This window comes from Rhinopithecus roxellana, chromosome 8, assembly GCF_007565055.1.
Source record: "Rhinopithecus roxellana isolate Shanxi Qingling chromosome 8, ASM756505v1, whole genome shotgun sequence".
NCBI classification, from domain to species: domain Eukaryota; kingdom Metazoa; phylum Chordata; class Mammalia; order Primates; family Cercopithecidae; genus Rhinopithecus; species Rhinopithecus roxellana.
Genome location: NC_044556.1, coordinates 515,296 through 541,351, shown reverse-complemented (window position 1 = coordinate 541,351; position 26,056 = coordinate 515,296). Strand labels below are relative to the sequence as shown.

The following is a 26,056-nucleotide window of genomic DNA, read 5'->3' as shown; positions in this document are numbered from 1 at the left end:
TTCAAATAATTTCTTGACATCTGCCTTAATTTCATTATTTACCCAAAAGTCATTCAGGAGCAGGTTGTTTAATTTCCATGTAATTGTATGGCTTTGAGCGATTTTCTTCGTTTTGAATTCTGTTTTTATTGATTTGTGGTCTGAGAGAGTGGCTGGTGTGCTTTTGGTTCTTTTGCATTTGCTGAGGGTTGTTTTATGTCCAATTGCGTGGTTGTTTTTAGAGTATATGCCATGTACAGGTCAGATATGTTCTCTTGTTTTTGGGTGGAGAGTTCTGTAGATATCTGTCAGGTTCAGTTGATCCAGTGCTGAGTTAAGGTCTTGGATATCTTTGTTAATTTTTCTGCCGCGATGATCTGTCTAATACTGTCAGTGGGGTGTTGAAGTCTTCCATTGATACTGTGTGGGAGTCTGAGTCTCCTTGTAGGTCTCTAAGAACTTGCTTTATGAATCTGGGTGCTCCTGTTGGCTGCATATTTATTTAGGATAGTTGGATCTTGTTGAATTGAATCCCTTATTATGCAATGCCCTTCTTTGTCTTTTTTCTATCTTTGTTGGCTTAAAGTCTGTTTTGTCTGAAATTAAGATTGCTACTCTGCTTTTGTCTGTTTTCTGTTTGCTTGGTAGACTTTTCTCCATTTTGAGTCTATGGGGGTTATTGCATCTGAGATGGGTCTTTTTTTTTTTTTTCTTTTGAGGCAGAGTCTTGCTGTGTTGCCCAGGCTGGAGTGCAGTGGTGCAATCTCGGCTCACTGTAACCTCTGCCCCCCAGGTTCAAGCAATTCTCCTGCCTCAGCCTCCTGAGTAGTTGTGATTACAGGCATGCGCCACCACACCTGGCTAACTTTTGTATTTTTAGTAGAGACGGGGTTTCACCATGTTGGCCATGCTGATCTTGAACTCCTGACCTCAAGTGATCCACCTGCCTCAGCCTCCCAAAGTGCTGGGATATTACAGGCATGAGCCACTGTACCCAGCCAAGATGAGTGTCTTAAAGGCAGCATATCATTTGGTCTTACTTCTTTATCCAGCTCTTGCCACTCTGTGCCTTTCAATTGGGGCATTTAGCCCATTTACATTCAAGGTTAGTATTGATATGTGTGTATTTGATCCTGTCATTGTGTTGTTAGCTGTTCATTATGCTGACTTGTTTGTGTGGCTGCTCTATAGTGTCACTTGTCTGTATACTTAAGTGTGTTTTTGTAGTGGCTGGTAATGGCCTTTTCTTTCTTTTTTTTTTTTTTTGAGATGGAGTCTTGCTGCATAGCCCAGGCTGGAGTGCAATGGCATGATCTCAGCTCACTGCAACCTCTGCTTCCCAGGTTCAAGTGATTCTCCTGCCTCAGTCTCCCCAGTAGCTGGGTCTACAGGCACCTGCCACCATGCCTGGCTAATTTTGTTTTTGTATTTTTAGTAGAGACAGGGTTTCACTGTGTTAGCCAGGATGGTCTCCATCTCCTGACCTCGTGATCCACCTGCCTTGGCCTCCTAAAGTGCTGGGATTACAGGCGTGAGTCAGTGTACCCAGCTTATTTTATTTTATTTTATTTTGTTTTGTTTTGTTTTGTTTTTGAGATGGAGTCTTGCCCTGTCACCCAGGCTGGAGTGCAATGGCATGATCTCTGTTCACTGCAACCTCTGCCTTCCCGGCTCAAACTATTCTCCTGCCTTAGCCTCTTAAGTAGCTGGGATTACAGGTACCCACCACCATGCCCAGCTAATTTTTGTATTTTTAGTAGATATGGGGTTACACCATGTTGGCCAGGCTGGTGTCGAACTCCTCACCTCAGGGGATTCGCCTACCTCAGCCTCCCAAAGTGCTGGGATTAGAGGAAGGAGCCACCACACCCAGCCTTCTTTTCATATTTAGTGCTTCTGAAACAGGTAAGGCAGGTCTGCTGGTAACAAATTCCCTCAGCATTTGCTTGTCTGAAAGGATCTTTTTTTCTTTTTTTTTTTTTTTTTTTTTTGAGACAGGGTCTCATTCTGTTGCTCATACTGGAGTGCAGTGGCATGATCATGGCTCACTGCAACCTCTACCTCCCTGGCACAAGCTATTCTCTGGCTTCAGCCTACCAAGTACCTGGGACTATAGGCAGGTACCACCACACCCAGCTAATTTATATATTTTTTGTAGAGATGGGGTTTTGCCATGTTTCCCAGGCTAGTCTCAAACTCCTGGATTCAGGCGTTCCACCCACCTCAGCCTCCTAAAGTGTGAGATTACAGGTGTGAGCCAGCACACCTGACTTGAAAATGATCTCATTTCTCCTTTGCTTATGAAGCTTAGTTTGGCCAGATGTGAAATTCTGGACTGGAATTTCTTTAAGAATGTTTAATATATTGGCCAGGAGTGGTGGCTCACACCTGTAATCCCAGCACTTTGGGAGGCTCATGCAGGGGGATCACCTGAGGTCAGGAGTTCAAGACCAGCCTGACCAACATGGTGAAACACGGTCTTTACTAAAAATACAAAAATTAGCTGCACGTGGTGGTACACGCCTGTAGTCCCAGCTACTTCGGAGGCTGAGGCAGAATTGCTTGAACCTGGGAGGCAGAGGTTGCAGTGAGCTGCGGAGATCCCACCCCTGCGTTCCAGCCTGGGCCACAGAATGAGACTCCATCTCAAAAAAAAGGGTGTTTAATATAGGCCCCCAATCTCTTCTGGCTTGTAGGGTTTCTGCTCAGAGGCCCACTGTTAGTCTGATGGGCTTCCCTTTGTAGGTGACCTGCTGTGTCTCTCTAGCTTCTTTCATTTTGACCCTGGACAATCTGATGATTACGTATTTGGGGGATGATCTTGGGAAGTATTTTGCAGGGGTTCTCTGCATTCCCTGATTTTGCATATTGGCCCTCTCTAGCTAGACTGGGGAAATTCTCACAGATGGTATCCTGAAATACGTTTTCCAAGTTGCTTCCTTTCCCCTTCTCTTTCAGGGATACCAATGAGTTGTAAATTTGGTCTCTTTTAATCCCATGTTTCTCGGAGGTTTTGTCCATTCCTTTTCATTATTTTTTCTCTATTCTTATCTGACTGTCTTATTTCAGAAAGCCAGTCTTCAAGCTCTGAGATTCTTTCCTCAGCTTGGTCTATACTACTGTTAATACTTGTGATTACATTGTTAAATTCTTGTACTGTGTTTTCAGCTGTATCAGGTCAGTTACATCCTTTTCTATCCTGGCTATTTTGTCTGCCAGCTCGTATACTGTTGTATTATAATTCTTAGCCTCCTTAGATTGGATTTCAATGTTCTCCTGAATCTCAATGATCTTTGTTCCTAGCCATATTCTGAAGTCTATTTCTGTCATTTCAGCCATCTCAACCTAGTTAAGAACTCTTGCTGGAGAACTGCTGCAGTCGTTTGGAGGAAAGAGGATACGCTGGTTATTTGAGTTGTCAAGAGTCCTTGTGCTGGTTCTTTCTCATTTTTGTGGGCTGATATTCCTTCAGTCTTGGAAGTTGCTGTCTTTTGAATGGGTTTCTTTTTCCTTTATCCTATTTGATGACCCTGGGGGTTTGATTGTGTATAAGGTGGGTTCAGTTGGATGGCTTCATTATTGGACAATTTTAGGGGACCAAGGCTCAGTTCAGGACTCCTGAACTGCGTGCTCTAACTCTGGAGAACTGGTATCCAGCCCTGGCTTTGATCTCTGGCTCCTTCAGGTTAGAAACCTGCTCTGCTGGAGGGACCACACTGCTCCCAGACAACTGGTCACAACACTCCAATGGGTGGTGCCAGGCAACGCACTTCGTAGGGTGGTGGCAGCGGGATCTGTCCTTGTTTGCATGTGCCAGCAGCAGCACGGCGGGGTGCATGCTCATCGGCTGTGACAGGGTGCTAGTGAATGTCAGGGAGCCAGCCTCTGGGAGGGCATTTGTAGCAGCAGCAGTGGTGGCAGTGTGGTTGGGGTGGTGGCAGGAGCCACGCTGGCAACTGTGCATCTGTTCGTTGGTGCCAATGGTAGGGTTAGCATGGGGGCGGGACGCTGGTGGATGCAGGACTGTGTGTGCCCTTTGTGCATGTTCACACTGGCAGCAGTGGCTGCTCAGGGCTGCATGTAGGTCCACTGTTTTCTCTGCCTAGTTTCCTGCGGGAGGCCCAGCATGGGTGGGGCACTGGCAGGGGTGGGGCTGGCAGGCTCTATGCTGCCAACACTCTGACAACAATGGTGGTGGGAGAGGAGAATGGGGGGCTGGGGTGCACTTACGCTGGCAACCAGTGGCACAGCAGGGTGCACACACAGGCATGCTGTTGGGGAAGGGTGGGCTAGGTCCACCTACACACACAACCAGCAAAACGATATTGAGGGTGGCTGTGGGCAAGAGCCTGCAGGCAAAACCACACGGGGGAGGCTTCAATGGGAGCAGGGCTCAGGCGGGCTAGTGTGTCCATGGGGCCGCTGTGCAGGAGTACTCCCCGTTCAGGTATAGTCTGCCAGTGCAGGAGCTCTGATGCTGCCCCAGGAGGTACCTGGGGATTGTACTGCAAGCAGGCTTGGCCAGGCTGGGGCCGCAGGAGAGGCCAGAAGACTGAGGGTTACTCAGGTCCGACCAGCCCCATCAGATGGGCAAGACTACCCTAGAGAGTTCAGGTCTGACAGTTCCCCTAGGGCTAAAGTCTCCTGTGAGAGCAAGTCAAGCCTAGGGGATGGACGTCCTCGCTGTGCTCCACCCTTGATGCAGGGGGTTTCTGCATCAAACCCCCTGGCCTGGCTCAGGCTGGAGTTCTGCCCCGACTGAGGTAGGAGGCAGAACTCGACGTAGGAGGTGAGGCTTCACACCAGACCAAATTGAGGACTAGCTGAAACAGGTCAGGGCAGAGGCGCCTCCCCATAAGACCCACCCCACAGTCTGCTGTCAGTTTACCACTGCCATGGCAACACTTGGAAGTTACTGTCCCTTTTCATGGCAATGACCCAACCACCCAGAAGCTACCACCTACATTCTAGAAATTTCTTTATAAACTGTCCCTTAATTTGCATATAAGTAAAAGTCAGTATAAATGTGACTGCAGAGCTGCCTCTGAGCTGCTGCTCTGGGCGTGCTGCCCATGGGGTAGCCCCACTTCACAGGGAGCAGTGCCTCTGCTGCTGTGCATGGGTCTGTTTTACTAAAAGTTCTGTGTATCACCACTGGCTCGCCCTTGAGTTCTTTCCTGGGTGAAGCCAAGAACCCTCCTGGGCTGTCTCAGTTTTGGGGCTCACCTGCCCTGCATCACTACCACTTTTTTTTTTTTTTTTTTTTTTTTTTTTTTGAGACAGAGTCTCACTCTGTCGCCCAGGCTGGAGTGCAGTGGCCGGATCTCAGCTCACTGCAAGCTCTGCCTCCCGGGTTTACGCCATTCTCCTGCCTCAGCCTCCCGAGTAGCTGGGACTACAGGCGCCCGCCACCTCGCTCGGCTAGTTTTTTTTGTGTGTGTGTGTATTTTTTTTTTTTTTAGTAGAGACGGGGTTTCACTGTGTTAGCCAGGATGGTCTCGATCTCCTGACCTCGTGATCCACCCGTCTCAGCCTCCCAAAGTGCTGGGATTACAGGCTTGAACCACCGCGCCCGGACTACTACCACTTCTTTGAGTAGCTTCCCCTGCCAACGCAGCTGGCAGTGGTGGTCAAGGGGTCCCTCCTGCCGGGATTCCAGAGGCCATGGCGAGAGTGGGTTGCCCCTTGCTAGTTCAACTCACCCCCTTCACAGGAGTCACTGGGAGCCAGGAACGATTCCTGGTGCACAGTAACCCTGTGCAGGGTTCCCAGCCTCCTCCTCTGTCTTCCCTTCAGCCTCTGTGTCTTCCCTCCATCCACTCTCAGGGCCTTTCCTCTGAAGATCTAGGATTCTGGGAGTGCACCTGTCCTCAGTGTCCCTGTCCCTTAGTGGGAGAGGTTTCTTTCTCCTGGCTGCATCTAGTTGGCCGTCTTGGAGCAGGAGCAAAATCTCGGTCAAGTCTTTAAACAGCTTCAAGTTAGGGTTCCCACGAACCCCTCTTTGGATAAGCGAGGTATACGGGGAAGGGACCCAGAACTTCCTTGCCCTCTCTGGGCACGCCACCCTCCAGGAACCTCCACATGTTCAGCTCTCTGGAAGCTCCTTTTATCTCTTTTGCTTTACATCTTTCCTCACTGAGACTTCCAGCACAGCGTTGAATGCGAGTGGTGAGAGCAGACATTCTTGCTTTGTTCCTGATCTTAGAGGGAGACCCTCAAGTCTTTTGCCACCAACTAGGATGTTAGCTGTAGGTTTCTTGTAGGTGTTCTTTTTCACCTTGAGGAAGTTCCCTTTTATTGCTAGTTCGCTAACAGTTTGTTTTTTTTTTTTTTAATCATGCGTGGGTGTTGTATTTTGTTCCGTTCTTTTTCTGCATCAATTGATGTGATCACATGAGTTTTGTTCTTTAGGTTGTTAGTATGGTGTATTCCACTGACTGGTTTCTGATTATTGAACCAGTGTTGCATTCCTGGAATAAAATCTCATTGGTCATGGTGTATTATAGGTTGAGTATCCCTTATACAAATGCTTGGGAGCAGAAGTATTTTGGATTTCAGATTTCTTTGGATTTTGGAATATTTGCATATGCATCATGAGATATCTTGGGGCTGGGACGCAGGTCCAAAAATGAAATTCATTTATGGTTTTTTGTTTTTTGTTTTTGAGATGAAATTTCACTCTTGTTGCCCAGGCTGGAGTGCAATGGCACAATCTCAGCTCACTGCAACCTGTGCCTCCTGGGTTCAAGCGATTCTCCTGCCTCAGTCTCCCATGTAGCTGGGATTACAGGCATCTGCCACCACACCCAGCTAATTTTTGTATTTTTAGTAGAGATGGGGTTTCACCATGTTGGCCAGGCTGGTCTTGAACTCCTGACCTCAGGTGATCCGCCTGCCTCAGCCTCCTAAAGTGCTGGGATTACAGGCATGAGCCGCTGCACCCAGCCTCATTTATGTTTTATATACACCTTATGCACATAGCCTGAAGGTAATTTTACTTTTCCCTTGGGGATGCTGAATAAACTGCATTGTGTACCTGCATTTTGACTGCAACCTGTCACATGAAGTTGAGTATGGAATCTTCCACTTTTGACATCGTGTCAGGGCTCAAAAGTTTTGGATTTTGGAGCATTTTGGATTTGGGATTTTTGAATTAGGAATGCCTAACCTGTATTCTTTTTATGTATTGCTGGATTTCCTTTGCTGGTATTTTGTTGGAGATTTTTGGATCTACGCTCATAAGAGATACTGGTTTGTAATTTTCTCTTTTTTGTAATGTTTTTATCTGGTTTTGGTATCAAGGTAATGGAGGAAGTGTTTTTTCCTCTTCTGTTTTCTGGAAGACATTTTATAGAATCCATGTTAATTCTTTAAACATTTTTTTTTTTTTTTTTTTTTTTGAGACGGAGTCTCGCTCTGCCGCCCAGGCTAGAGTGCAGTGGCCGGATCTCAGCTCACTGCAAGCTCCGCCTCCCGGGTTTACGCCATTCTCCTGCCTCAGCCTCCCGAGTAGCTGGAACTACAGGCGCCCACCACCTCGCCCGGCTAGTTTTTCGTAGTTTTTAGTAGAGACGGGGTTTCACCGTGTTAGCCAGGATGGTCTCGATCTCCTGACCTCGTGATCCACCCGTCTCGGCCTCCCAAAGTGCTGGGATTACAGGCTTGAGCCACCGCGCCTGGCCTTCTTTAAACATTTGTTAGAATTCACCACTGAAACTATCCAAGCCTGGAGATTTATTTTACAAAATGCTTTTAACCATGCATGAATTTAAAAAAAAAAAAAAAGTGGTTTTTTTTTTTTGAGACAGAGTTTTGCTCTGTTGCCCAGACTGGAGGTCAGTAGCGTGATCACAGCTCACTACACTTTGACTCAAGTGATCATCCCGCCTCAGCCTCCCGAGTAGCTGGGACTACAGCCATGTGCCTCCATGCCCCGCTAGTTTTTGTTTTTGTTTTTGTTTTTGAGACAGTCTCTCTCTGTCACCCAGGCTGGAGCGCAGTGGCACGATTTCAGCTCACCACAACCTCTGCCTCCCAGGTTCAAGCGATTCTCCAGCCTCAGCCTCCCATGTAGATAAGATTACAGGCATGCACCACCACGCCTGGGTAATTTTTGTATTTTTAGTAGAGACAGGATTTCACCTTGTTGGCTGGGCTGGTCACAAACTCCTGAACTCAAGTGATCTGCTCACCCCAGCCTCCCAAAGTGCTGGGATTACAGGCGTGAGCCACCGTACCCAGCCCTAAAAAGGTTTTTTTAAAAAGCCATTCTTGTAGAAGAGGTCTACTGGCTACAGATTCCCTTGGTTTTCCTTTAAGAATGTCTTTCTATTTTACCTTTATCCCTGAAGGCCATTTTCACTGGATATGGACTTATGAATTTACGGTTTTTGTTTAGCACTTCAATATGTTATGCCACTTCCTTCTGGCATCCATCATTTCTGGTGAGAAATCCACAGTCCCCCAAATCTTTATTCCCATGTAAGTGATGTGTTATTGTCCTCTGGCTGCTTTCCAGATTTTTCTTTGCCTTTAGTTTCAGCAGTTAGATGAGGTGTGCATATCTTTGTGTTTCTACCGTTTGGGATCTGTTCAGCTTCTTGGATCTGTAAGTTTATGTCTTTCATCAAATTGGGAAGTTTTCAATTATTGTTTCCTCAAATACAGTTTTTTGTTTTTTTGTTTTGTTTTGTTTTTTTGAGACAGAGTTTCATTCTTGTTGCCCAGCCTGGAGTACAGTGGCACAATCTTGGCTCACTGCAACCTCTGCCTCCTGGGTTTAAGCTGTTATAAGTAAAATGTTTATTCAGAAACAGAATGCTTGTTCCTCAGTACTGCAAGGAAAGATCAGCATTCAGACAAAAAGTTTTCTCAACAAGGCAAATTTACTTTTTGCAGAAAGGGTGCTCCTTGCAGATGGAACAATGGCGAGAGCACACCTGAACAAAGGAGGGAAGCCATTTTTATCCCTTACGCAGCTTGTCCCTGCTGCTGTGTCCTATCTCCATTGGCTGGAGCCAGACCTCACAATCTAAGCTAAACCTGACTGGCTAATAACTTAAAACTTTCCTAAATAGGTAAAGGCAAGGGAGAACAAAGGAAAAAGAGGAAGTTGACTCATTCCCTTATATCTAACATCCCATACATCTAAAATAAATATCTTGGTTAAAGTGCAAGGACATAGAATGTACTCATTCCCTTACATCTAACATCCTTATGTCTTAAACAAACATTTTGGTTAAAGTACAAGGACATAGAGTGTGCTTATTCCCTTGTATCTAACATCTCTTACGTCAAAAACAAATATCTTGGTTACAGTACAAGGACATAGAATGTGCTCATTCCCTTGTATCTAACATCTCTTACGTCAAAAACAAATATCTTGGTTACAGTACAAGGATATAGAATGTACTCATTCTCTTGTATCTAACGTCTCTCACATCAAAAACAAATATCTTGGTTAAAGTACAGGGACATAGAATGTACTCATTCCCTTATATCTAACACCTCTTATGTCTAAAACAAATATTTTGGTTAAAGTACAAGGACATAGAATGTACATTATTTCTAACACTTACAATTTATTCTTTAATAAGAAGGGAAACTTTGAAAGGGAACTTCTTTGCTTTCTACAAAGTAATTCTCCTGCCCCAGCCTCCTGAGTAGCTGGGATTACAGGCATGTGCCACCACACCTGGCTAATTTTGTATTTTTAGTAGAGATGGGGTTTCTCCATGTTGATCAGGCTGGTCTTGAGCTCCCAACCTCAGGAGATCCACCTGCCTTGGCCTCCCAAAGTGCTGGGATTACAGGCATGAGCCACCACACCTGGCCCCCAGATATGTTTTTGTCATTTTAGTCTTCCTTCAGGATGCCAGTGACATGAAAGACCTTTGGTTATTGTCTCATGTGTCCCCGAGGCTGCTTATTTTATTCTATCTGTTCTTCTCTCTGTTAGATTGGACAATTTACATGATCTGTCTTTAAGTTCACAGGTCCATTGGCCCTTTCCTATTTGTCTCCATTCTGCTTTTTTTTTTTTTTTTTTTTCAAGATAGGGTCTCACTCTGTCATTCAGGCTGGAGAGCCATGGAGCAAGCATGGTTCACTATAGCTCCAACCTCCCAGGCTCAAGTGATCCTTCTGCTTCAGCCTCCTGAGTAGCTGGGACTACAGGTGTGTGCCACCAAGCCTGGCTAATTAAAAAAAAAAAAAAAAATTGTAGAGATGAGGGTCTTGCTGTGTTGCCCTGGCTGATCTCAAACTCCTGGGGCAAATGATCTTCCCACCTCGTCTCCCAAAGTGCTGGGGTTACAGGCATGAGCCACTGTACGTGGCCTCCATTCTGCTATTAAGTCCATCGAGCAAGTTGTTTATTTCAGTTATTCTATTTTTTAGTTCTAAAATTTCTCCATTTGATTCTTCTCTCTCTCTCTCTCTCTCTCTCTCTCTCTTTTTTTTTTTTTTTTTTTTTGAGATAGGGTCTTACTCTGTTGCCTAGGCTGGAGTATAGTGGTGCGATTGTAGCTCACTACAGCCTCAACCTCCTGTGCTCACGTGATCTTCCCATCTGAGTGTGCTGAGTAGCTGAGACCACATGAGTAGCACCACCATGCCTGGCTAATTCTTTTTATTTTTTATTTTGTAGAGACTAGGACTTGCCATGTTGCCCAGGCTGGTCTCAAACTCCTGGTTGATTCTTCTTTATGATCTATTTCTTTGCTGAGACTTTCTATTTTAACATTTGTTGCAAGCATTTGCAGTTTTAAAAATAGCCGTTTAAAGTTCTCAGATAATCCCAACATCCGTGAAGTGTTGACAGTGGTTGATTGGGTTTTCTAGACAAGTTGACATTTTCCTGGTTGTTTGTATGCTGAGTAATTTTGGATTGCATCCTGGACTTTTTGAGCATTATGTGGTGATATTCTAGGTCTTATTTAAGTGATATGGGAAATATTGATATTTTTGTTTTAGCCAACAGCCAATCTTAGTTTTAGGGCACAAGTTCCAGCCCCCAACCTGTAGACCATAAACATCACGTCAGTTCTTAAAGCCCCATGTGCCATTTCCAGGTCAAATCTCCTGGGTATGCACTGCCCAGTGGCCAGTCTGGGACCAGGGTGGTTAGTTCAGTTCTCGAAGTCTTTGGTAAGTCAAAGTGTGGTATACGCACAGGATTCACACATGCTCGATTCTAGAGAGTTCTGGAGACATAAACCACTTCATGGGGTGACTTTCCTGAACTTCTGGCTCTGTGCTGTCTACTCAGTACTTTTCTGATACCTTGCGGTTTACTCTGTTGCACACGTCTGCCGTTGGGCCCACTTCCCAGCCCACATGGAGAGAGGACAGTGTGAGAAAAGGACAACGGTTGCCCCACCCCCTCGGAATAGTAGCTAGCACCACAGGGCCTGGGACATGAGGAACCAGGGAGATGGGGGACTTCTGTGTTTTCCAGGAGAGTTGGAAGTTCCTCTTCTGGCCCCAGAGCCAGGCCTGGAGGCTCCACTGAGCTCTCGTGTGCTCTGTGGTGCACACTTCTGCTTCCAGATTGCTGCTGCACTTTCTCATGGGGGGCGGTGAGGACACTGCGTTCGTGGCTCCTCTCTGGTCCACCTGCCGCTGTCCTCAGTGTTCCAGCAACTGCCAAGCCCCCTGCCCAGGTTTCAGAGCTGTAGTCAGTGGCAGGGGAAGGGGCACCAGCTGACCCACCTCGCCAGCCACTTGCTTTTATGTGCACTCTGGCCTCATCCCTGCAGTGTGGGTAGACTGTGATGGGCTCAGCCGATCCAGTCATGCAGGTCACTCGGGCACCCGTTTCTGACGGCCACAGGTAGTGCAGCATTGGGCACACTTGCTCAGCCCCAGACGTGTGCACTTGGGTGTCTCCGTGACCTGAGCTGGGATTTCTGGAGGGCCAAGGCCCCAGACACGGAATTGCCAAGGAGAGTGCTGCCCGGAAAGACTCTTCCAGCGCGCTCCATGCAGACCTCTTCGCTTTCTTACTTTCTAAACCATGGGACGGGACAGTGGCCTTGCTAACCACATTCCCCTCTCCCCTAGGGACCCTTGACTGATGGTTCATTGAGCCCAAATCTGGGTGCCCTGGGGTGCAAAGGCAAGTCCCAGGGGGCAGCTTAGAGAGAACTGAGCAGGGAAGCGCTGGGGCTGCGGGGGTCCCTGCCACAGTGCGCTGCTGCCCGTGGCTCCACCCCACACGGGTCAGCACAAAGGCAGCTGTCAGAATGCCGCCTTCCTAAGTGGCTTGCAGAGCTGGCGGCTGGGTCAACATTTGCCTCCAGTTGCGATCATCTGAGTGGAGCCTCGTACTTACACAGCCGGGCCCTCAGCAAGCATCCCTTCAGCACCCACTCTGGGAAGTGCACCGGTTCTGGGTGGCTTGTCACACCTCAGCTGAGAAGGTCCTGATTGCTGCCTGCAGGGCTGAGATCAGCCTCATGGACTGGGTGGCTTTTTAGCTTCACTCCCTGGGCCTGCCTTCACGGCATTCATGACCCATGTGTTCAGTTACAGCTGGCTGCCGGGGACAATCCCTACTCCCTCAGGGGGAGGCAGCACCCAAAGGGAATTAGGGGCTGTCACAGTTGAGAAGAGGGCCCTCCGAGAAGGAGGCAGGCGAAATCCCAATGCTCGGGCTCCTGGAACCCTGGCCGGTGAGGGTCCCGAGCTCCTGAGCCTCTGCGTGTCCACTGAGCACCTGCTGCCACACACGCTGTTTCCAGTGCTGGACATGGCGGCGCACAGCCGCACGTGGCTTCCCGCAGCAGGGAGACAGAGACAGACAAGCAGGCAGTCGCAGGGAAGCTGTTGTGCACCATGGGATCAGGGAGCTGCTTGCGAGATGAGGACAGGACAGCACCAGGAGGTGAGGCTGGGGAGGTGACGGAACCGGAGCCCTTGGGGCCATGTCCAGTTCCCTGCCCCTCCCCGGGCTGTCATTTGCTTGGCACCTCAGTTTTCCCAATTCTCTCAGAAGCGGCAAGCTGGTGAGGGTCTTTTGTTTGTCTACCCAGTGCTTTTTGGACATCATGCATAAGACTGCACAGACTCTCCTGCCACTCTGCAGACAGGAAACACAGGCCCTGCACCATGTTAGCCTGGCTGGAGCCAGCATCTGGCCCCAGGTGTTCAAGTCGGTGGCCTTTGGCCCACTTGCTGGTGTGGGCATGGCCTCATGCAGCATGGCAGTATGCAGTGGTGGCCAGGGCTGCAGCCCCTGCGATTCTTCTGCCTGTCACTCTGTGCCCTCAGCACGGGGCCTCTGATCTGTGCCTGTTTCCTCACTTCTAAAATGGATGCAAGAAGAGATGCTCCAGCATCTTGGCTCCCTCAGGACAGGCTAGGGGATGCAGGACCATCGCCCTGGTGTGGATTTTTAATTGCACTTTCAGATGCATCTCGGCATGCACAGTGGGTTACAGCCCCTCAGGTCATCTCCCCATGGTCCCTTCCCCAGAGGTTGTCGAGGCGTGTGTGGAACAATGCCTGGCATGGTGGAAATGCTGTCAATGTCAGCCACTGTGACTGGATTTAAGTTGATTATTTTGAATCAAGCGTTATCACACTTCAGGGTGGCCCTGGGAAGCAGGAAGGGGTCAGGACCCAGGAAGTGCCATCTCTCATAAGCCCTGGGGGGTGAGGGGCCGGTGGCCTCCCCAGGAGGCCAAGAGGAGAAACAGCATTCAAGAAAAGCAAGTCTGGCCTGGTCCAAGAGACCCCAGCCCAGCCCATTGGGTGAGCAGGGACCATAAGGTCCTGGCTTGGGGCCAGCCGAGCTCATGGCCTCTCGAGGCTGATTCAGCACAGGGACCAGCTGCCAGGTTGGCCCGGGGCATTCAGGGGGCTCTCAGGAGGGAGGGACTGGTGCCTGAGAGAGAACTCTCAGAGGGGGCTCCAGGCACGCATCACCAAGCCCCATTGTGGCCTGAGGCCTAGAGGGCAGGACCCACAGTGTCCACCTCATGTCCACAGGGCCCCGGCGTTAAGGCTGGAATAGGGGGTGGGTGAGCCTGGGGACCCTCAGCCAGGCATGGGTTGGTTTGGGTTGGGGGTAGGCCTGAGCCACAGTTGGGACTCCCCCAGCTCAGGGAATGCCCAGGAGAGGGATGGGCTTGGAGGTGAGAAGGGCGTTGAGAGTAGGGTGGCCAGAGGGTCACATGACGTGGTAGGAGGCAGTGGCTGGTGAGTTGCAGACCTCCCCTCACTCCCACACCACCACCCCCAGGTCAGCGCCAACGGCAACGTCCTGCGCAGTGAGATTGTGGGCTCCATCAAGATGCGGGTCTTCCTCTCGGGCATGCCCGAGCTGCGCCTGGGCCTCAACGACAAGGTCCTCTTCGACAACACGGGCCGTGAGTACCTGTGCCAAGGGCCCTGCGCGTGAGGACGGCTTCACTGGGCACGCACATTACAGCCCAGAGCAGGGTTGGGCCAGGCGGAGGAACAAGCTGGTTTCAAGCGCTTGGTTTAGCAGCATTTCACACTGCTTGAGACAGCTGTGTAGAGTATTTCTCCCTTCCGGGACATAGAAGGCGCAGGGGAGTGAAATCCTCCAGTCCAGCTGGGAGGCCCCCATCACCCAGCCTCACATGCCAGGTCTTGCACCCTGCCCTGCACTGCCCAGGCCGCTGGAGCTCAGGCCGAGGCCTTGCTCGCTTCCTCCCAGGCCAGGTTCTCCCCTCACCTTGGGCCCTAGGTGTGGGCTGTGTGAAGGCCACGCATGGTGATTCTCGCTCCCGCTGCTGGTCTGTAACACTTCCCACGGTAGGGCGGGGTCAGAGGGGCTCAGGGCCTGGGTTTGCAAACTGTGCCTCCCGCCTCTCAGCTGTCACAGGCCACTGGAAGAGGGTACAGTGGCTAGGCATGCCCCCGTTCCTGGCCCAGTGAGGGCTTCTTGGGCATCAGCCCATCAGGGCAGCTCCCCGCCCGGGGCTGGGCAAGGCCCCACCCATATAGCCCTCAGGGAGGTGGGAAACCAAGGAAGACCCAGGACCCCGTGGATGCCGGGGCCTGAGCCCTTGGGGAGCCCCGAGCCATCCCCCAGCCAAGTCCATTGATCAACCATTCAGTGAACGTGTCCTGAGCAGGTCCCCTGGCTGGGCCTTGGGGTGGCCGCTGGAGACTCAGCATGAACCAGACCCACCAGCCCTGCCCGCCAGGACCCCAGGGGTATGAGGAGTGATGGGGCAGTTGTCTTGGGACCCAGCCCCCTTGGTGTTTGTGGCCCAGGCTGCTGTTACTGCGTGGACTGGGGGCCCTGCTCTGCTGGGGTGGGTCCCAGGTGGTAGGAGTACTGCTGAGAGAGTGACCCGGAGGGCCCAGGTCTGTTCTACCCTCACCCCTGACCCCAGGCGGCAAAAGCAAATCTGTGGAGCTGGAGGATGTGAAGTTCCACCAGTGTGTGCGGCTATCACGCTTCGAGAACGACCGCACCATCTCCTTCATCCCGCCCGACGGCGAGTTCGAGCTCATGTCCTACCGCCTCAACACCCACGTGAGTGCGCCACCCCGGGGCTGGGCTGTTGGTGGCCGCCTCCTCCCCTTCACCTCCAGGAGGTGAAGCCCAGGCAGGCGCCGGGGCTGGCCCCACCCCATGCTCCATGAGCTGCCTGGCTCCGCAGAGATGGAGTCTGAGGACCTGGGACTCCGAGCTTTCTGAGGGGCACAGACCCCTTTCGCCACCACACCTCTTTCCCAGGCAGCCCCCTAGAGCAGGACCTGCGCACGTTTTCTGCATTTGTACCGAGGCCTCCCTAGTAGCTCCCTGCTGCCTCGGCCTATCTGCCCTGACCCTCCCTGACGCTGGCTGTGCACTCCCCACCGGGCCCTGGGCCAACAGCTGGGCAGATGGCCCCTTGCCCTGGGCCTTGGTTTCCCCTCTGAAATGGGCCTTTGTCAAACATGGCCAGGTGTGAGCACCCTCTCTGCCCTCCTCGGCAGGTCAAGCCTTTGATATGGATCGAGTCGGTGATTGAGAAGCACTCCCACAGCCGCATCGAGTACATGATCAAGGTGCGGGGGCCTGAGGCCACCCACTGAGGGCCTTCTGGTGTCTCTGGCCTGTCCTGGGGGCCTAACCGAGGGCTGGGGGTGCCGTAGGGCTGCCATCCATGCACCCTCGCTGTGGCCTCAGATGCAGGAGTGGCCTGACACTGAGGGGACACCGCCTGAGGCCTGCTCCTAGATGGTGCCACTTGTGGGGAGGGGCCTATAACTAGGCATCCAGGACACTCCCAGAGGTATTGCCCCCAGGTGGAGCACCTCTGCCCCTCAGTGACCCTGTCCAGCGCAGCCTGGCCCTGGGACACAACATTGTCCTAGGAGGGCAGGGCAGAGGGAGGGATGGGGAGCCTTGGAAGCTGAGCAGACAGGAGGACGAAGATGAAACGCCTGAAATTAGGCCTTGGGAGAGTCTCGAGGGTAGGAGTGGGGGTGGGTAGTGCCTGGAGAAGTGGGGCTAGGGAGGATTCCCCAGGCCAGGCTGAGGGACATGTGGCCTGGAGGGGCTGGGCCAGCTCACTTTGGCCTCCATAACCCTGGGCCGCATCGGCCTGGCCTGCAGGCCAAAAGCCAGTTCAAGCGGCGGTCAACAGCCAACAACGTGGAGATCCACATTCCTGTGCCCAATGATGCTGACTCACCCAAGTTCAAGACGACAGTGGGGAGCGTCAAGTGGGTCCCCGAGAACAGCGAGATCGTGTGGTCCATCAAGTCCTTCCCGGTGAGCACTCCATCCAGACATCCACATGCACCCTGTGCCTGTCTCTGCAAGGCAGCCTGGGTGCCCAGGACCCCAGCACCTCGAGATGGGGTGACTGTGGCCACCGTGTCCCCCACACCTGGGGCTTCTGAAAGGGTGGACGGAGAGCCAAGGACTGGAGGGAAAGCGGGAAGAGTCAGAGGCTGACTTGGCCCCTGGGCCCCTTTCTGCTTTCCTCTTGTTTGTGAACCAGCCTTTGTCTTCAACCTCAGGGCAGTGCCCTCTTCCTCTCTCTCTCTGTGCTGCCCCCGAGTACTGATGTGAGATGGGGCTCCTGTCCAGGCAGGCCCTGAAGGAGCCCCTGTCCACCCTGGCAGGTGCAGGGCCCTTTCCGTGCAGGCTCAGCCTTGCCTGCCATCAAGGGGCATGGCTGCCTGTAGGCCAGAGCAGCATAGCCTCCAGAGCCCTGCACCAGCCGCCCATGTCCTGGGCCAGCTCTGCACCGGCATGACTTCCCCGGTACCGTGTTAGGGGTTCTGAGGACTTGAGTCTGGGCTTGCTGGGTGTACACAGTGCACAGAGAGGCTAGGCCCGGGCATGGCTCTGGAGCCGAGCCGGGTGGCACTGACCTGCTCCGCCAGGCAGGCTCAGGGCAGGCGCTACTTTCCATGTTCTCCCGTCTCTCCGCCTGCAGCCCCAGCTGAGTTAAGCTGGAAATGCTGCAATTCAAGCTCCTTGAATTTCATGATGGCACTTTCCCTTCCAGTCTCAATCTAATCACATGACATAAAATGCAGAAAGTAGAGGAAGGAGAGAGAAAAGCCCGTTACCCTACCACCTAATACTCCTGTCAGCCTTTCTGCGCGTCTCCTTCTCACCTTTCTTTCTGCATATTTGGGTCTTCCTCATTATACTCAAGTAGAGCCAACTCGGCGCCTGCCCTTCCATGCAGCGTTGCGGCAGAGCGTTTTCCTTCTGGTGTTGACTGTCTTCTTGGTGGTCGGCTTTGGGAGCTGTGGAATATTCCATGGAGGGGTAGTGACCATCCCTGATTGTTGGATTATCTCCTCTTTTCCTGCAATTCCACTGTTGAAAATAGTGTTTATTATTTAAAACACAATGGGAGAATACCTCATCAAATAAACAGCATGGTGAGCTGTAGACGGAGGAGGAAGGGACGGGGCTAAAGGCCGAGACACAGGCTGGCGTGGACCGTGCTTGTGTAAATTTGACTTCGAAGCTATGCATGGGCACACCTCATTTTATTGTGTTTCCCAGATACTGCATTTTTTTTTTTTTTTTCAGTTTTTAAACAAATGGAAGGTTTGTGGCAACCCTGTGTTGAGCAAGTCTGTTGGCACCATTATTCCAACAGCACGTGCTCACTTCGCGTCTCTGTGTTGTCACTCTTTAGCAATAAAGTATGTTCTAACTAAGGTATGTACATTCTCTTAGACATACTACTGTTGCACATTATTCAGACTACATTATACAGTAAGCTTTTTTTTTTCTTTTGGAGACAGAGTCTTGCTCTGTCACCCAAGCTGGAGTGCAGTGGCACAATCTCGGCTCACTGCAGCCTCTACTTCCCAGGTTCAAGCGATTCTCCTGCCTCAGCCTCCTGAGCAGCTGGGATTACAAGCATGCACCACCATGCCTGGCTTTTTTTTTTTTTTTTTTTTTTTCGAGACAGAGTCTCTCTCTGTTGCCCAGGCTGGAGTGCAGTGGCATGATCTCCACTCACTGCAAGCTCCGCCTCCCGGGTTCACGCCATTCTCCTGCCTCAGCCTCCCGTGTAGCTGGGACTACAGGCGCCCGCCACCACACCTGGCTAATTTTTATATTTTTAGTAGAGACGGGGTTTCACCATGTTAGCCAGGATGGTCTCGATCTCCTGACCTCGTGATCCGCCCGTCTCGGCCTCCCAAAGTGCTGGGATTACAGGCGTGAGCCACCGCGCCCGGCCGCCTGGCTAATTTTTGTATTTTTAGTAGACATGGGGTTTCACCATATTGGCCAGGCTGATCACGAACTCCTGACCTTGTGATCCACCAGCCTCGACCTCCGAAAGTGCTGGGATTGCAGGCGTGAGCCCACGAGCCCAGCCAGTAAATGTAACTTTTATATGCACTGGGAAACCAAAACGTGTGTGACTTGCCTAACTGTACTATGTGCTTTATGGCAGTGTCCAAACTGCAATGTCTCAAGGTACACCTGTCAGTGCTTTCCAAGCATATAAAACAAAATTAAATCAAAATGGAAAAAAAGGTAATTCCTAAAAATGAAAAGCAAAATTAATTCATCAGCGTATCAAGTTGATGACAGCTACAGATACACATTACTTCAAGTAACACACCCTAAAGACAAAAGGAAGTGCAGAAAATAAATTTTAAGAAATATAGAGAGGTAGATGGTTGATAGATTAGATAAATAGATACCCTTCCCTTTTTCTTAGATTGCTGCATACTAAAAGGTTTGTTTTTGTTTGTTTTTTCTTTTTCTGAGAAGTCTCGCTCTGTTGCCCAGGCTGGAGTGCAGAGGCATGATCTCAGCTTACTGCAGCCTCCACCTCCCAGGTTCAAGCGATTCTCCTGCCTCAGCCTCCCAAGTATACAGGCACACGCCACCACACCCGGCTAATGTGTGTATTTTTAGTAGAAGCGGGGTTTCGCTGTGTTGCTCAGGCTGGTCTCAAACTCCTGACCTCAGGTGATCTGCCTGCTTCGGCCTCCCAAAGTGCAGGGATGACAGGTGTGAGCCACCACGCCTGGTCTATTGTGAATAATGCTACTGTGAACGTGGGTGCACACACATCTCTTCAAGACCCGTTTTCATTTGTTTTGGGTATATCCCCAGAAGTGGAATTGCTGGATCATGAGGTAATTCTATGTTCAATTTTTTGTGGAAGTGCCATAGTGTAGGCTGTTTGCTTTTAAACGCAGTGTTTGTCAGTCCTGTGCCTACTGCCGTCTGTTACCAGGGTAGAGAATTTGATGTGTGCCCATGAGTGGCCATGGCACCATGACACTGTCCAACTGGACGGAGAGCTGGGCCAGGCCTTGCGTCCGGGCCTTCTCCTGGCTCTCTCTGCATCTCCCATAGCACCCGCTTCATAGAAGTTGCTGCCACGTTACTTGGTGCGTGGGTACCTGTGACTATTAGGACAGCAGCCTCTAGGATTGTGGCCTGTCCTCCTGTTCGCCTGTCATTCTCCCTTGTGATGATGGCAGCCCTGTCCTCTTTTGCCTGCCTTTGGCAGCACGCCTGTCAATGTCTGTTCTTCCTACCCGGGGAGCCCTTCTCACTGTGCCTTTGTGCCGTCGAGTCGGTTTTGGTGTGTGAGCTGGTGCCAGCCTACAGCTCTCATCGAGAGCAGAATTAAACCCATTCGGCTCAACATGACAACACGGGCTGGGCGTGCAGGCCTCCATGGCCCCTGGGGAGGGTCTGCTTCCCTGCCTTTTCTTTGGCTTGTGTTTTCCCTTTCGTCTTTGCTAAGGTTCAGATTTGGGGTCAGGCTGAGTGTTTGGGACACAGGCTAGTCACCGAGCAGGTTTCTTCCCTCGCTGCCTGCTTTACCAGTTGCTGATGTTGCATCATCCCCTCATCATCCTCCCGGAGTCTGTACTCAGCACATGTCACCAAGTCAGGCAGAGTTCTCACTGTCACGCTGCCCTTGTGGCAGTAGGCAGAGATGGACCACTCGGCCCTGCCCCAGGTGCATGGGGACGGCCCCTGCTCTGAGGTGGAAACAGCTCTAGTTGGCAGCAGCTCCCCCTGAACCTCGGCCTGAGCCCTGGGGAGCACAGACTGTGGGGTTCCAGGCGTGGCCAGAGCTGAGATCGTGCCCCCGACTGCTCAGGGCGAGACCAGGCACTGGGGGCGACCAGGCTGCAACCTGTTGCTCCTCAAGGCAGGGAGAGGGTAAAGGCTACAGCCAGGACTCCGGTTCCAGTCAGAGCCAGAGCCGCCCCCTGCTCACCCTCAGGAGCAGGACCCAGGGCTGACCCGTCACTCAGTGCACGCTCCTTGGTTTCTTCCTTTTGTCGCCTCTCCCTGGTCATGGTTCTCACCTGGACACTCTATTTTCTTTCACATGCTGTCCTGAGACTGGGCGTGTGGCCTCTGTCCCCGGCAGCCCTCACCTGCCACGGTCATTACACACTCTTCCTTCCCATGGCCCGTCTGTCTGGTTCGCCAGCCTTGGAGGAAAGTGCATTAGGGGAGCTGGAGCGGGGGGTGCTGGGCCACTGCAGGCCACACTGGCAGGGGCTTGGTGACTGGGGCTGGCGGCTTGGTGAGCTCAGCTCTGGGTGCCTAGGTGTCCTCATGGGGCAGCTGGGTACCCCAGAGCAGAGGCTGTCCTTATCAGCCTGGGGCAGCACAGGGCCAAGCTTTGGTTCCCCAGCACATGGGCTCATGCTCTGCTCCCTGGACTGGGGTGAGTGGTCAGTCTCTGCCCATCGCCACTAGGGCCAGAGCTGTTGGCTAAGCTGGGGCAGGGCCTGGGCCTGAGCACCTCCCCCGTCTGCTCCCCAGGGCGGCAAGGAGTACCTGATGCGGGCCCACTTCGGCCTGCCCAGCGTGGAGGCTGAGGACAAGGAGGGCAAGCCCCCGATCAGCGTCAAGTTCGAGATCCCGTACTTCACTACCTCCGGCATCCAGGTACGCAAGGCCCAGGCGGCTGGGCCCAGAGCAGGGACACAGGCCGCAGGGGACACATCAACGCAGCCAGCTTGGGAAGGGTGTCGGTCAGCTGGAATCAGGACCCTGCAGTGCTATGGGCCTCTGCCTCTGCCTCCCCACAGACGGGGAGAGGCCAGGCTGCCTCTGCTCAGCCCTGACCCCTGAGTTCAAAGCTCAGAGATCATTCTGCCCCAAAACTAGCGTTTGAGGCTCTGCCATCCACACATGCCCCGTAGGACCTCTTTTCCCTGGCACCCCCTCAGAAGCCCACAGAGGGAGGAGAGGCCCCCAGAGAGCCAGGGGCCTTCTGGCCGGGCGCCCCCAGCAGGCTACTGAGGCCGTGTCTGCAAGCCACACCCTGGCTCCTCACCACTTCCAGAGGCGGCTCTGCCCTCCCACATCCCCTTCACCCCCCTGAGGCCTGTACTCATCCGCTTGTCATGGCCTCCCCTGCCAACCTTAGACTGCCCCAGCAGGAATGATTAGGGGGGGACCAACAGGGCGGGAGCCTGCGGTGCTCAGGGCCCTGCTACCTGTGCCCCAGGTGCGCTACCTGAAGATCATTGAGAAGAGTGGATACCAGGCCCTGCCGTGGGTGCGTTATATCACGCAGAATGGAGGTGAGTGAGGCCCCACCCGTGGGGTGGGGTTGTGCTGAGGGGTCCTCTGTGGCTACCCCCAGGGTGGAGCCATTGGGTCAGGTCCCAAAAGCCGGGAGGGTGCAGAGCCCAGCATGACGCCTCCCTCCTGTCTCCTAGATTACCAGCTCCGGACCCAGTGAGGGGCTGTCGTGGCCAATGCCCCAGCCTCGGGGCTCCTGGGACACACCTGCCAAGCCTGCCAGATGGAGGGGCCCACCCTGGTCTCTGGCCACCCTCCCAGCCTCCGCCCAGGGACCCCTGCCTTCCCCAGGCCATCTGCGCTGCCGTTGACACTCGTTTCAGAAGCCCCTTTCCCAGAAGAGGCTGGTCTTCGAGAAGGCTCGTCTCTTTGTCCCTGAAGTCAGTTTCAGGGGAAGGATGTGAAAATTTTCCCTTTTGAGGTTACAGCCTTTTATGCTGTTGAGCTCCCAGGTACCAAAAAGCTTGGCCAATGCTTGCCAGCCAGCCAGCTGCAGTTGGCATCTGCCACGAAGGAAGCACCAGCCTCGCCGGGCCAGCAGGGGCATCGTTTTGTTGCCATTTTATTGAATGTTATGGGTTTATGGGTGTTCCTGGAACTTGTCTTTGTGCATTCGTTGCTGTTTGTGTTACCCTCACTGTCCCCATGTCCCACCCACGTCCTACGGCACTCAGGCAGCACTTAGTGAGGACGAGCCCTCACCCTTCTTGTCTTCCTCCCCGGCAACGCCCACAGCGGGCCGTTTACACATTGGGGCCGGCACCTGGCGCTCTCGGGGGCCACTGCAGCGTCTGCCTGCTGCCTGGACTTGCAGGCCTCGCCTGTGGCGCCTTCCCAGGGCCAGCCTGGGTCACAAGACGCTGTCACTCAGCCGGATCAGTATTGAACCACCAGGGGAGGTGGGGATCGGTGAGAGACGCCGGCCTCAGACTTTTTCCCACTGAGGGTCCAGAGAGTGGGGCCACGTGTCACCCACGTCTGTGCTTGGTCACCCGCCCTCTCTACCCTGTGTGTATTCACATCATAGTTACATTAAATTCCATTCATTGAATACTCCACAGCCTTCCTCTGATGCGGCGTGGTCCCGACCCCTCCTGCGTGACCACAGGCAGCTGCAGGGCTTGCCTAGTTTCATCGCCGACCTTTCCTGTGGCCCCACGAGGTGTCACCAGCTCCCTCTGCTTCCCCAGCTGAAACAGGAAAAGCAGCTGCGGGAAGAGGCAGCTGCAGCGCTGGACCGTGGGCCACCAATTCCAGGCCATACAGATGAGGCCACGGAGGTAGAGTCTTCTCCTCTCATCCAATCTGCTTCACCCTCAGATGGCCAACAGCTTGTCCCCACCTCTCCCCAACCTAATGGCCGACTCAGAGCGTGGTCCTTGTGTCCACAGCAGCATCCCCTGTGTCCTAGCTAGAAATGCGGGTTCATGGGCCAGCCCTGACCCTCCAAAGTGGAGGCTCTGGGGCCAGGGTCCCAGAAAACATTAACAAGGCCCCCAGTTGCTTCTGTGAACTGCTACCTGGTCCATGGGGGAAACAGCACATAGGCAGGAAGTGCCACCTGCTCTTGGCTCCCTCCCGGACCAGTGCTGATGGCCCTGCCTGGCCAGCAGCCTCTTGCCTTCCTTCTCCCCGTCCCTCTCCTGTCTTGCTGAGCTCATCCTCAGGTGTCGAGTGGGCATCCGACCTAACCTCCCGAGTAGAACCTTCTGCCCACGTAGGTCTTCCCCATCTCAGTGATGCTGCCCAGCCCAGGCCTCAGACCAAAGACCTGGAGGCATCCCTGGGGCCCCTCTCCTCACTGTCCACACCCATGTCAGCAGCCAGCCCTGATGGCCCCTCCAGAAAACCCTGGGGTTGACTCCATTGCCATCCTTGCTGCCACCCCCGGGGCCAAGCTCCAGTATGGGCTGTCACTGTCCCCCACCCTGCAGAGCCCCCATGCTGGGGGGACAGGAGAGGGCTGGTCCACAGGACAGAAGAGAGACTTCGGTTTCCAGCAACTTACCAGATAAGACCTGCAAACCCTCCACTACAGACAGTAGAAATGCAGGAAATAAAGCAGACGCGCCTAGCTGTGCCCATAAAAAAGCAAGGAGATCCACAGGAGCCCAACACGAAGGAAGCAGACGTGGAAGTCACCATGGGCTCACACCGGAGTTGCTCTTGGAAACCGCAGGGTTTGGGTTAGGTTTGGGGGCCAGGTGGCAGATAGGACTTTGGGCCTCGGGAAGATGGTGAAATGCAATGGAGCTGACTCCTGCATGAAGCTGGGATCCTCGAGGGTCCCGATATTCACAGTAAAAAGATGGACTAGAAAAAACATTTGCCTACCACCCCTGAGAGTAAGCACTGTGTCGTCTCTCTGCCTGAGATCCACAGGAAAGAAAGTCACCACTCATTTAGACCCAACACTTGTAATACTAATATGGTTTGCAGACAACCAAGCCAAGATGTTTGTGACACAAAACCTCCCTGGAGGGACCTAACTTCATCCCTTGTTACAGAAGATCATCGCACACAATCCACCCTAAACATGACGGGCACATCCTGAAAATTACAAAACAGGCGTGAAGCAAACTAAACAGCGGGATCAGATCCTCATGAACTTCGAAGATTATCAGGCATGTAAACAAATACACTCTGCAGTCAATCTGCTCCAGGTGCTTAAAGGCACAGAGACTTTGAATTAACAAAATGCTGTTAAGACAGAGCTGTTACAACATCCAACAAGGCAAATAATTTGCATGCGGGTTATAATGTCTACAAATCAGAAAAAAAGAACCTAACAAAATGGGCAGTGTGTGAACAAACAGTATGAAGAAGATGAAATACAAATGGCAAACGTTCGGCCAGGTGTGGTGGCTCACGCCTGTAAGCCCAATACTTTGGGAAGCCGAGGCGGGCCAATCACTGGAGGTCAGGAGTTTGAGACCAGCACTGGCCAGCACGGTGAAGTCCCATCTATACTAAAAATACAAGAATTCGCCAGGCATGGTGTTGCACGCCTGTAATCCCAGCTACTCAGGATGCTGAGGCAGGAGAATGGCTTGAACCCAGGAGGTGGTGGTTGCAGTGAGCTGAGATTGCGTTACTGCACTCCAGCCTGAGCAAGAGCGAGGCTCTGTCTCAAAAAACAACAAAAAAACAGGCCTAGCGCAGTGGCTTATGCCTATAATCCCAGCACTTTGGGAGGCCGAGATGGGTGGGTCACCTGAGGTCAGGAATTCAAGACCAACCTGGCCAACATAGCGAGACCCCATCTCTACTAAAAATACCAAAATTAGCCTGGCATGGTGGCGGGCACCTGTAATCCCAGCTACTTGGGAGACTGAGGCACGAGAATCATTTGAACCCCAGGAGGCAGAGGTTGCAGTGAGCTGAGATTATACCACTGCACTCCAGCCTGGGCAACGGAGCAAGACTTCATCTCAAAAAAAAAAAAAAGGCAAACATTCAACCATGTAGGTATTCAGGAAATACGTACACGTAAACCGAGATCACAGATGCTATTTGCATCAGGTTGGCCCCCCCAAAATTTTTTTTTATCTTTTTGAGACGGTCTTGCTATGTTACCCAGGCTGGAGTACAGTGGCGTGATCATGGCTCACTGCAGCTTCGAGCTGCCAGGCTCAACCAATCCTCCTGCCTCAGCCTCTTGAGGAGCTAGGACTACAAGCACATGCCACCACGCTGGGCCAATTTTTCAGATTTTTTATAGAGATGGGGTCTCATGATTTTGTCCACACTGGTCTCCAACTCCTGGACTCGAGCCATCATCCTGTCTCGGCCTCCCAAAGTGCTGGGATTACAGGCGTGAGCCACCTCGCCCCGCCTCCTAAACATCTAGAATGTGCTAGCTATGTACTGACTGTGGGAAAGTTGAGAACATCCTCCCCGAAATCATCTTTATGCCAGAATTCTCTTGCAGAACTGTAGTTGCGAAAAGCCCTGAGAATTCCATGCACAAATATGTAGAGAAATATCAGGTGTACAGTTACACTTAGAGCAGCATAGTTCATGATAGCAAGAAATTGGAAAGCAACCAGA

The 26,056-nt window shown here is 52.2% G+C and overlaps 1 protein-coding gene across 1 annotated transcript in view; it reads left to right on the top strand.

The window, feature by feature from the left end:
- The window catches only part of AP1M1 (adaptor related protein complex 1 subunit mu 1), a 38,249-nt gene extending 15,187 nt beyond the window's left edge, over positions 1 to 23,062 (top strand). The window contains exons 6-12 of the mRNA XM_010361495.2: positions 14,225 to 14,351; positions 15,351 to 15,493; positions 15,940 to 16,011; positions 16,562 to 16,720; positions 21,239 to 21,364; positions 21,930 to 22,005; positions 22,144 to 23,062. Of these exons, the coding sequence (XP_010359797.1) occupies positions 14,225 to 14,351; positions 15,351 to 15,493; positions 15,940 to 16,011; positions 16,562 to 16,720; positions 21,239 to 21,364; positions 21,930 to 22,005; positions 22,144 to 22,166 (726 nt within the window). The 3' untranslated portion in view covers positions 22,167 to 23,062. The remainder of the gene's footprint in view (positions 1 to 14,224; positions 14,352 to 15,350; positions 15,494 to 15,939; positions 16,012 to 16,561; positions 16,721 to 21,238; positions 21,365 to 21,929; positions 22,006 to 22,143) is intronic.
- Positions 23,063 to 26,056: the final 2,994 nt, after the last annotated feature.